Source organism: Microcaecilia unicolor, chromosome 11, assembly GCF_901765095.1.
Source record: "Microcaecilia unicolor chromosome 11, aMicUni1.1, whole genome shotgun sequence".
NCBI classification, from domain to species: domain Eukaryota; kingdom Metazoa; phylum Chordata; class Amphibia; order Gymnophiona; family Siphonopidae; genus Microcaecilia; species Microcaecilia unicolor.
The window spans coordinates 175,773,094-175,785,413 of record NC_044041.1 but is presented as its reverse complement, the minus strand read 5'-3'; the positions used below and the strand labels follow the sequence as shown (position 1 = coordinate 175,785,413).

The 12,320-nt window shown below is 42.7% G+C and overlaps 1 protein-coding gene across 4 annotated transcripts in view; it reads left to right on the top strand.

The window, feature by feature from the left end:
- The window catches only part of BICRA (BRD4 interacting chromatin remodeling complex associated protein), a 226,838-nt gene extending 215,703 nt beyond the window's left edge, over window positions 1-11,135 (top strand). For all 4 annotated transcript variants that reach the window (XM_030218086.1, XM_030218085.1, XM_030218083.1 and 1 more), the window contains 2 exons: window positions 4,297-4,399; window positions 6,656-11,135. In XM_030218086.1, the coding sequence (XP_030073946.1) occupies window positions 4,297-4,399; window positions 6,656-7,824 (1,272 nt within the window). In that variant the 3' untranslated portion in view covers window positions 7,825-11,135. The remainder of the gene's footprint in view (window positions 1-4,296; window positions 4,400-6,655) is intronic.
- The last annotated feature ends 1,185 nt before the right edge of the window (window positions 11,136-12,320 follow it).

Below are 12,320 nucleotides of genomic sequence, written 5' to 3'. Positions count from 1 at the left end.
GTGGCGATTGCCATTACGGTTGATAACAAATACAAGGTTGTGTTATGGTCACAGGTAGAAGTGTTTTAGGCGTCATGGAGTCGAGGATAGTAATTTGTCCAGTACGATCATAGATTATCTTGTGTTGCTGGGTGTGGGGATTTATGTTGGGTCGGTGGGATAAACTTTTTTGAAGAGGTGGGTTTTCAATGATTTCCTGAGGTTTAGGTGGTCATGTATTGTTTTCACTGCATGCGGGAGTCCATTCCATAGTTGTGCGCTTATGTAGGAGAAGTTATATGCGTGAGTTGTTTTGTATTTTAGCCCTTTGCAGTTTGGGTAATGTAGGTTTAGGTATGATCATGCTGATCTGAGTCTGTTTCTAGTTGGTAGATCAGTGAGGTCTGTCATGTATCCTGGAACTATGCCGTAGATGATTTTGTGGACTAAGGTGCAGATTTTGAAGATGTTCCGTTCTTTGATTGGGAGCCAGTGCAGCTTTTCTTGAAGGAGTTTAGCACTGTCGATTCGTGCTTTACCATATATCAGTCTAGCTGCTGTGTTTTGGGCAGTCTGGAGGTTTTTAGTGAGTTGTTCTTTGCATCCCGCATAGATTCTGTTGCAGTAGTCTGCATGGCTTAGGACCATTGATTGTACTAGTTTGCGAAAAGTGTCCCTCGGGAAGAAAGGTTTTATTTGTTTGAGTTTCCACATTGAGTAGAACATTTTCTGTATTACCGTTTTTACTTGGCTCTCGAGGGTGAGGTTGCGGTCGATAGTTACTCCGAGTATTTTAAATTGAATGCTATATTGATGGGCAACCAATGATAATGCCTAAATAATGGAGTGGCGTGATCAAATTTACGCATATTATCCAACAACCTCACTGCAGTGTTTTGAAGAGTTTGCAGTCTCTTCATATTGATTCCAAACATCTGCATAGATAACATTGCTATAATCTGTGAGATGAACAGTGAAATAAATAAATACTTCAATGAGTGTAATTTACACAAAACAGCAAAGCTTTCTCTCAAAACCTTGGTAACTTGATCCTGAAATACTAATTTTGAGTCAATAAGAACCCCAAGATACTTAAAACATTCTACTGGTGGTGTAGATATCCCAAACAAGGTAGGTATAACTGTGGGATAATCGTGATGCTCTGTGATCTATCTATCTATCTATCTACTTACCATTTCTATAGCGCTACAAGGCATACACAGCGCTGTACACCATACACAGAAGACAGTCCCTGCTCAAAGAGCTTACAATCTAGATAAGACACTTAAACAGACAGAACAATTAAGGGTAAGGGAATAAAGAGGTGAGGACAAAGGACAGGGTAAGTGAGTTAGGAGTCAAAAGCAGTGGTAAAGAGGTGGGTTTTGAGTTTGGACTTGAAAACGGCTAAAGAAGGGGCTAGACGTACAGGCTCGGGAAGTCTATTCCAGGCGTGAAGTGCAGCGAGATAAAAGGAACGGAGTCTAGAATTAGCAGTAGAGGAGAAAGGGACAGACAAGAGAGATTTATCTGTGATCCAACATACTCTGGTTTTATGCACATCCAAAACTAAGGGGCCTATGCGGGCTTACTGCTCACTCTTTCGGGACTACAGCCAGCCCAACGCAGCCGCCAGTAGTAGCCCTTCCCCAAGCGTGCGCCTATTTCCGGGGGAAAAAGAAAACCACCAGAAATGGCTTGCATGGCGATAATTGGGCATCGCCGTGCGCTGCCGGGTTAGCGAGGGAGCCCTTAACGCCACCTCAATGAGTGGCGGTAAGGGCTCCCCGTCACCATGTGGTAAGAGTTCTTTTTACCTGCTGCGGTAAAAAGGACCTTGGCGTGTGGGAAAAATGGCTCCCGCAACTTGGAAAAAGGGCCCCTAAATGATGGGCTCCTAACCAACCCAAAACTGCCTTTAAGCAATCTTGTAATATAGTCAAATCCAAAGTAGTTGGACTTACTCTTAGAACTATTAAAATATCCGCATAACAGAAAAACACTTAAACCAAAACTTTATATCAAAGTAAGAAGTGAACTAAGAAATATATTGAACAACATCAGGGAAAGGGCCGAACCCTGTGGCACCTCACACTCACAGCGATGAAGCAGCAGTGTAGTAAATTTAGAATGAATCTGAGGAAATTTTTCTTCACTCAACGCGTAGTTAGACTCTGGAATTCGTTGCCGGAAAAAGTGGTTATGGCGATTGACTTAGCAGAATTTTAAAAGGGGTTGGATGGCTTCCCGGAGGAAAAGGCTATAGAATGTTATTGAATGGACGTGGGAAAAATCCACTATTTCTGGGATGGGCGGGACAAATTGTTTGTTCTTTTGGCCGCTTTTGGTGCTGGGCTCGATGGACCCTTGGTCTGTCCCAGCATGGCGATGCTTATGTACTTATGTAATTGGAATTTTTGAGAGTTAAATGAATTAAAAGAAACTTGAAATTTCCTATTACTCAAAAAAGAAAACCATTGCAAGAGAATTCCTGTGATATCTATATCTTTAAGACGCTACAATAACAAAAATGGGTCAATCAGATCAAAAGCTGAAGCTAGCGCAATATTCCCATTATCCAGTATCTCATAGACTTCACTCAACAATGCAGTTATCAAGGTTTCTTCACTATGCCTTTCCCTAAAGACCACCTGCCGAGGATGCAATGATGTATTAGTAGCTGAAGTCCAGGGCTGGCATTAGATGGGGGTGCAAACAAGGGAAGTATATCTACTATCTATTTTTAATACATATTTTTAAAAATATTTTAGATTTTTTTAATTAATTGCTATTTTGCTTTATTTCAGCCCCTGAATAAAATAGAACTTTTAGATCTCTTAAGCTGTTTAGTATATTAAAGAAGGGCAAACCTTCATTTATTTTAATTTCTACATTAGTTTACTTCCCTTTCATTGTGTGTGATGTTCTTGATTTGCATTTCTCTTTTCTTCCCTTAGATCTCACTGCCCAAACATAATAACTTCTTTAGGCTGTCTTTGTCGGGCATCAACTGTAAACAAGTCAAGTCCCCTGAGGCAGGCTTAATGCTGAAACATATGGTCATTTTTAATGGATTACAGTACACGAGGACAAGTTGATGCTACTCATTTTTGTTATTCTAGATTCCCAACTTTCTTTCTTTCTTTCTTTCTCTCTCTCTCTCTCTCTCTGTCTGTTGCAGTAAGATCTTGCTTTTCCTCACTGCGTTCAATTCATACTATCCATCCTTTTCTTGACACTGATGCTTTACTTCTTCACACCTTGGTATCATCCAAACTGGATTATTTTAATGTCTCTTAAGATGGCCTCTCTCCTTCTCTTCTTCAGAAATTACAATCCATTCAAAATACTGCTATTCATCTTCTTTCTGGGACTCGTCGTTTTGACCTTATAACGCCACGTCTTAAACAATATAATTGGCTTCCCTTTTCACGCGCAATACAAAATTCTCTCATTGACCCACAAAGTTCTCTTTTCACAGGTACATTTCTACTTAATTGTTCCATACACCCTTCGCTCTTCTGCTAATCAGCAACTGCTTTTGCCCTCTCTAGACTCCAGTCAACCCATCGCTCTGCATTCTTTTTTCTCAGTCCATCCTTATAGAATTCACTTCCATTTGCACTTCGCTCAGAGTAGTCTTACTCCTGCGTTAAGTTGGCTTTAAAGACTCGTCTGTTTTCTGTAACCTACTCTGACTGATTTGATGCAACAGGCTGGCTGCCTTCTAGACAACAGCATTGGATCCTATTCTTTATTTTGTTGTAGTTCCTTTGCATGTTTCTATTGAGAGATTTTAATAATTGTAGTCCGCTTTGACCTTGTAAAAGGCAGTATATTAAATTTTAATAAGCTAAACTATATAGTCTAGTGTGCTTGTTACGCATTTTTTGAATTAAAGTTTTTTCAATTTCAGTTCATGATGATGATTCAAGTATTTATTATTGCTTATTGTTTTTGTATTCCCTTGCTCTCTGTGCAAATTGCTAGCGCAGTGGTTTGGTTTCTTTGTATTTTTCTCTGTTGTTAAGCTAGTCCTACTCAAAGCACATCCTTGTTCTATTCCTATTATGGCTGTGGAGGAGATTAAAGGATTGCTGAAAGTTACACAGTATGTTTGGGGGGGGGGGGGAGAGCAGGTAGGGGTTACAGAATCCTCCAGTTCCGTAGCTTTGCAAGGTAGGCACTTTACCAGGTCCTAGCTTCAAAAATGCTGAATGAGTGTGATGTCAGAGCAATAAATTTGCTGAACCTGAATGTGTCGCATGTGTTCCTGTGCCAGTTCCACCTTTCTGATTTCATTTCTCTGACCTGCAGAGAGTGAGTCCATCTGCCGAGATGGTGATGATTGACAGGATGTTTATTCAAGAAGAGAAAACAGCACTGTCCCTAGACAAGCAGCTGGCCAAGGAGAAGCCAGGTTTGTCATTCATTTTTCTCCTAGCATTGCTTATATGTTTCTATTTTGCTCAGCCTTCGAGTTTGGGATAAACAATTGTGGGATAATGGTCAATCCAAGTTGGTTGATGACAGCTTGTGCTGATTCACCTTGAGTTCAGTACTTAGATTTCTCCATACTGTTTGGACAGCGTTTGACTCAAGAGCACAACTAACTGGGACAAGTTTAGTTCAGGCCCTAACTTTGATTGGGAAGAAGATCACCTGGCTCCTGGGACATAGGAGGGGAGTGACCTCAATGGCATAGCAGTTACAACCCAAACCACCTTACTGGGCAGAGTGAATGGGCTATTTGGTCTTCAAGTGCCTTTGTCTGTTGTGATGTCATGTGACCTAAAGTAGTGATACTTATAGTCCATTTTCCAAGCAGTGGTGTAGCCCAGAGCTAACTCAGATGAGCCCTTCCATGGCATGACACTCCACAGCTTCCCCCCCCCCCCCCCCCCGAGATATTAAAAAAAAATTATAGATTTTTTCACCTACCCCAAATCAACATCTCTCCTCCACGGTGTCCCGGCATCTGCCCACCCATCTATGAACCCCATCTCTCCCCGGTGTACTTCCAGCCCTGCAGACAGCAATAATTGTATCACTGCAGGCACCGGGGATGCCTGTGAGGTACACCAGGGAGGGACGGGGTTCAGCGACGGGCGGGCAGATGCCAGGATGTCGTGGAGGAGGAGAGATGTTGATATGGGGTGCTGCTGCTGGGTGGGCCTGTGCCAACTCAGGCCCATCTGTAGCGATGCCACCATTTCCAAGAGATTTCTGTGTTTATAAAGTTAATCCCCACCACAGTCTTTGAGGGCCACAACCTAGTCGGCTTGTCAAGATCTTCACAATGAATATGCATAAGATTGATTTACATGTACTACTTCCACTGTGTGGAAGTAGACCTCATGCATATTCATTGTAGAAATATTGAAAATCCAGCTAGGCTGTGGCCCTTGAAGACCGTAGTGGTCCACCTGTGCTCTGACACCAAAGACTATGCTTTCAAAAGAAATAACAGACAATGCAAGGAACAAGGAATGAAAGTTCAGGAGAAAAAGTCAAAATGTCCAGAAGGGAAAATGCGAAGCGAAGAAAAGTTTATTTGGGTTGATGGATTTCCTCAGTTCTACAAAGTCTTGTTAACACAAAGTCAGTTCTTTAAAGTCTTGAGCACAACTTAGCATCTTCCTTTCATTTGTTTACCTCTCTTCTCTCTCTCCCCCAAATCCCAGACCTTTACTCTCTGCCATTATGCCTGTGACCTGACCTTTTCATCTTGCTTCATTTCTTACATCACTTAGATTAAAACCTTCAGGTCAAAGCTGGCATAAATGTGTAAAAGAAATTGTAAAATATAAAAGTTTACGAATATGTATTTAATGTATATTACAATATGTTTTCTAAATATTTACTTACTATTTAAAAATATATTGGGAAACTATTTTGAGTGGACCTGTTAGGCTAATAATGTGAGATACAATGTAAAGATAAAGAGGGTGCCCCTTCCCCCTGTTTGCTTAAAGCAGGGGTTCTCAATCCAGGACCCACCCAGCCACTCTGGTTTTCAGGGTATCCACAACGAATATGCATCTTCACAAAACATAGGTAAATAAATTTCAATATAGTTGTAATCTATTTACTGTAATATAATACCACAACTATACATTTTTCCAAAATCTTTATTACATGCTTCAAAATTTATATTAAAATACCATGAAATCATGTCTTCATAGTGCTGTTCTTCACCTAACCTAGTGAAGAACAGCGGTTTTATACTTTCATGGTAGTTTAATATACATTTTGAAGCATGTAAATAAAGATTTTGCAATGAATATGCATGAGATAAATGTGCTTGAAAGCTGAAAATTCCTGTTTGTGACTCTCTAACACCAAAAATCTATAGTATAACAATACAAACTGTAGAAGTCCTAAGTAAAAGCAGGAAGAGTACAGAAGAATCAGTAGGGAAATGTGACCACGTCAGTGGTTGGCAGAGGTGGAGATAGAGTATGAATGTTAAATTTGATGTGATGAGGGAACGACATAAAATGAGTTGAGCATCACATTGAAGTTGGATGTAAAAGACAATGAAATGTTAAGTCTTAAACATGGCCACCGTTGCCTGTGATAATTTCCTCCTGGTAATTGTTGGGTTTTTTCCTCATGGCCACCGTTGCCTGTGATAATTTCCTCCTGGTAATTGTTGGGTTTTTTTCCTCCACAGATGAGTACGTTTCCTCCACTTCTCGATCTCAGAGCTTCACCACCTCCTTAGTCCCTGCTTCCTCGTCCAACTTGGTTCCAACAAGTGAGAATTTGAGATTACCTCCTTTGCAGACAGCCACACAGATCAACCCAACCAAACTTGTCATCAAACACAGTGGTGGCTCTCCTTCTGTCACGTGGGCCAAAGCGTCGCCAATCCTGGATGGTGACGAGGATGCTCTGCCATCGAGAAGCAAGCCCCCGATCAAAACGTATGAGGCCCGGAGTCGGATTGGACTGAAACTCAAGATTAAGCAAGAAGCAGGCCTCAGCAAGGTGGTCCATAACACTGCCCTAGACCCCATCCACCAGCCACCCCCACCACCTGGGTGCACAGCCATCAAAACTGAACAACCATCAACGGCCACTACCACAGCTGGACAGATGAATGGCACCCTAGACCACACAAGCTCAGCACCCATGGAGAAAAAATCTGTTGTTTCCTATTGCCGGCTACCGCTTAGGAAAACTTACCGGGAGAATGTAGACGCTTTTGTGGCAGATAAGGCTACAGATTCCTGTTCCAAGGGGGTGATTCCAAAGACTGAGAGAGCCCCCACCCTGCCCCTTAATCAAGGGGATGGTTCTAGGAGCGTGATCACCTCTCATAAAACCCATGGGAGCCCTTCCATGTTGGCCGACAAAAACAGGCCAGATGAGAGCTCAAAGGTCTTATTTTTCAATCGGGGTGACGCCCGCTCGCTGGTGATGCAGGGCAGCCCAGCGCCCAAGATTGAGGACTCCACCAGTGGCCTTATGAAGGAACTCGCTGAGGCTGAGGATGAGTTTTACCACCGCATCATCAAAACAGAGCCCCCTGACAACAGCGCTGCAGCCTGGGAGGTTCCCTTACCCCCCAAGCGCAGGAAGTCTGAGTCACGTGACGTTGACAATGCCAGCTTCTCCAGCGACAGCCCTCAGGATGACTCCCTAAATGAACACCTCCAGAGTGCCATCGAGAGCATACTGAACCTGCAGCAGCCGCAGGCTGGGGGCCCAAACACCCGGACACCTTCCTCCTCCTACAACTCCTCTTCTCCCCCATTCTCCTCACCTGTCCATCGTACAGACAGTTACCTCCCCCCCAGTCACAATGGCGGCCTCGGCACCAGGACGGTAAATAGATAACAGGGACACACCACAGAGTAGCAGCAGGAAATATCTGCTGAGTAAAGTTTTGGTGGGGGGGCCCCATGGACCCAAGAATCGAGTGCTTATCAGCCAAACGCTTGGGCACCAGTTGTGGTGCACTTGCAACCACACCAGAATGTGTTCCTCAGGATGCAGCACTGCAGAAGGTGGGTGTGGGAGGGGGAGCAGGCCTCATCTGTGTCTTGTACAGCGCTTGTCACATTCCCCCTCCCCACCAATAAAAAATACAATATCAACAGAGGAGAAAAGCATCCCAAGTGTTTGTGGATGGTCCATAGATAGCGTAGATTCTGTGAGAGATTAATGATGGATCCCCTCAGCTTCCCCTTCCTCCAGCTTTTATATTGACTGACATGTCATTCCAACAGGGGTTGGGCATCTGAAGGGCCCTACAGCACAGTAGGGAAGGAAAATCAAAATTAAAAAGATATGTAGTGTTTATTTTATTATTATTAATTATTTTTTTTAAGTATAAGTTATTCAAGCAACAAGTCTGGGGTGTTCCTTTCATTGCTTGTTGAGTGAGGGGATATACCTAGGGGAAAGCAAAGAGATTCAAAATATTATGTGGAAACTACCAGATATGTTTACTTGTTATTGAGCAGACAGCTAAGAGTATCTCTGCAGAGTGTCTGGTGGAGCTGAGCAGAGAGAAGGGATTGGGCCTGGCAGGAAACCACACTTGGGGATGGTTGTACCAGGGGGAAGAAGTGTTCCAAGAACTACATTTAGTAGGGGAGGAAGATTGGGGAATCAAAAGTGGTATTGAGTATTAGGCCCATGACACCTTGTCCGCTGTATCTAGCTGTGGGTGAGAGGAACTGTACGGTGCTTATTTACTGTGTTTCCAGTGGCTTGGGCCCCCTGCTCATTTTGCCTTAGAGGTCTGGGCATACCAATGAAACGGCCAACAAGTTACTAAGCCACACTTTGCCATATATAATTGTCCTTTTTTTTTCTTTCTTTCTTTTTTCTTTTTGCACAAAGTCACAGCGAGCTGAAATGGAAGCTACTCTCCCTTTTCCTCACTGAAATTTTCTTCCATCTTTGTTGCAGTGCCACGTTTATTTTGGCGACGGAGAGTACATTTTTGTTCATCAGCTCTGGTTGTCTCATTCCCCCTTTGCTCCTATGTTCAGCTTATCTTCTCCGACTTGTTCTTCCAGTTGTCCTAAGAAATGTAGAATGTACAAATGCTTTGAGAAACAAACCCTGGCCAGGCTCAGCCTGTTCCCAACCACATCCCTACAGTATGCTTAGCACATCAGTGCTGGGTCCATTCACTGGGTGTGTAAACACGAACAAAAAGGAGAAATTAGATATAGAACCCTTATGTCACAGACCCCAAAAGTGCTCCAGAAACTATTAAGTGCAGCAGTGCAGGAGATAAATGATGCTGGATCCCACTCTCCTTGCCAATCCTGTTTCCCAGTGCAGTTCCTTCCCGTCTGTGGTGTCCAGAGCTGTCTAGGCAGGCAATGTATGATATGATTATTGTATCCGATCCAGTCATACATTGCATTCTCTAAAATAAGGGAAAAGCATGCATATGGAATCAGAGAGCTTCAGGCTGTGTCTGCCACCCCATCATACACATAATTGCCCCTTCTGTGACAACTTCCAGAAACCCGCCTCACTGAGGCATAAGCGGAAGAATACATTGAGTAGTATTTTTGCGTTCGGACTGTTGGATATCACCAGATGTTTTACAGTTGTCTAGAAAAGTGCCAGACGTTGCTGCGACAAATGTATTTGGGAACAAAACCAAAGACAGTAATCTGGTGATAGTGGTTGTTATCATTAACCATCTCAGTCCCTCAGGATTTTGTCCCTTAAGATGTAGAGGCGTGAGATCACCTTGGATTTATTTACAGACTTGCAGTGTAGTGAGGGCTAAAAGATTTCCTTGCTGGGTAGCTGAGTGGGTGAGAAGTGTGTGTATTTATCTCAGTCCTCTCACCATGGCCCAATGATCTCTGCCCATACTTGGATAGTTTTATCTGGCCATCCTCGGAGGATTGATTTTCCACTCCTGCTTTTCCAAGCCACAGGAACAAACATATCTTTTCAGTTAATGCAACTTGGGATGAAATGAAAATGCGCGGGTGATCCTGGGGTCAGGCAGTCACCCTTCTAATGGTCTGTGTATAACCTCTAGAAAATGTGAATTTGTTGCTCACTCACTGGTCTTTCTGACAGTTTATATTCACACCCATTGAGAGATTTTCTATCTGTACAGGACCCTTAAAGACGTTGTAACCCAAGGGGTTCTCCACACAAGGCGTTCAGGCTTTGAACAGTCTCGGTGGAAGTGAGGTGGTAAAAGGCTGCAGCCAGCTGAAACAGCATTCAGTCACCAGTCATTATGCATGATTAGTATAGGGGCTTCAAAGTTTTTTGTTATTTTTTTTTTAAATTTGTTTAATTAAAAGCTTTCCGTACTTTGTCACAGTATTAGCAAGTAAAAAGATCATAACCATGTTACTTGACGGAAAGCATTTTTTTTTTTTGGGGGGGGGGGGGAGGGCAAACGATGAAGAAAGAGGGTGCTTTATAATAAGTGTTATCGGGCAATTTTCCCTAGAGCTAGGCAGCTCCAGAGATTCGGACTGGTTTTGAAGTACAGTGTTGGCAGTGGAACATGCTCTGCCTGCTTTCTTTCTTTTTTTATGCACATGCCGAGCATGCTGCTAACTTTATTCACCTCCTGACTACCCCCCCCCCCCCCAATTTTCAGTTAACTTAGGAAAAATTAAGAGTCTGGTTTCTGGAAGAACCCTTGGTTGGTTTCTCTGAATTCCGCTGCACTCCACCCGGAAGGAAAGATATTGTGTTATTTACCTTTCTTCTGCAGTCATTGCTGGGGGGAGGGCGTCACTTTGTACAGTCAGGGAGTTAAAATTGATACTGATAGAGTATTAGGCTGAAATCTAGCGAGCAACATGCATCCACTGCACTGATTTGTTTTTCATATGCAGGATTGGAAGCTTGCAGAGTCTCCATCCCCTTGTCTGCCTCGGTCCTTATTGCCTACCACCCCATCCCTCACAATTGACTATGAGGCCTTACAGAACTAATTTCAGGGGTCAGGATAGGCCCTGCTTACTACAGCTGTCAGCTGACTCCTCTCTTTAGGACAGGTTGATCCGATCTTTAGTTTTACCCCTTCCTAGCCAGCCTGCCTAATCTACATGGAATTGTAGTTCCTGCTTCTTAAGGGCATCAAAATAGCATTCTTATATGTAGTGGGATAAAAACAAGACCGGATCAATCAATCCATCCTTTTTTTTTTTTAAATGCACACAGGATAGTGCTGACAGCTCATCTTGACAGCAGCCTGCTGTGTGACAGTTTAATAGCAATAACTATCGCCTTATTCTACCAGGGTTAAAAAAGAAAAACGTATTGGCCGTTTGCGCCACGAGGAGAAAAGGTTTGTTGTGTGTTCTGCCAGAGAAAGAAATGGAATAGAGGCATGGCAGGAACATCCCCTTCCTTTGTGATAACTGTCTGCACTCCATGGGAAAACTTAAAAATTTAATACAAGTTTTGAATGTTTAGAAACAATCTTTTTTATTATTATTATTATTTTTTTTTAACAAGCCCTTTGCACATATATCTGCCCACAAGTCTTTTGTTTACATGTTGCTAAGGGGTTCATGAAAATGTCTTTGGGGACACTTCTCACCCTCTACCCTTCATCCATTTTTCACAGCTGTATCCCCCACCCCACCCAGAAATCTTACTGTTTGGAAGGAGCTACAGGAAATACGCTCTCCCCTATACCCCTACCCTTTAACCTGGTTAACAGCTACAGACAAAAATCAAGGGTTTTTATTTTCTCTTTCCTGCCCCTCCCTTGCTGGTTCCAGTGAATGCTATCACAGTCCTAAGCAAAATATAGTACTATTATGATAATTTTTGTACTGTATTTATTGTGTATAATGATTTTTTAAAAGAATTATGTACATTTAGTACTTCTGTGTAAATTAAATTGCTTCTCTTTCTAAAAATGTAGCATGGAATCAGGTTGATTTTTCCTCCCCTCCCTTTTTTACAAAGAAAACAAAAAAACAACAAGAAAAAAACCCCAAAACTTAAACTAAATACTCAGTTTCAAAACATAACCAGGAGTGGAATGCATGTGTTAATTGTTTTGGAAGGGGTCATTTTTCTTCATCATCTCGACCCAGACAACTCGAGTGACCCTTGCAAACAAGAGCTTCTTTCTGAGGATCCTAAGGTTTGCAGTACTAGGTCAATTCAAAAGGTCCATCAAAACCAGTTCCCTGACTCTGACTAGGACCCAAAACCAGGTCACAAGTACCTGGTAGGACCACAAGGAGGAAATCTATTCAAGAGGTAAGCTTACAGCTTTCCCAAGGTTAATAATAATATTTTATGGAGTTTTCCTCTAGGAACTTGTCTAACACCCAGTTATGCTAGCAGCCTTGACTAGAGAATGACATGGG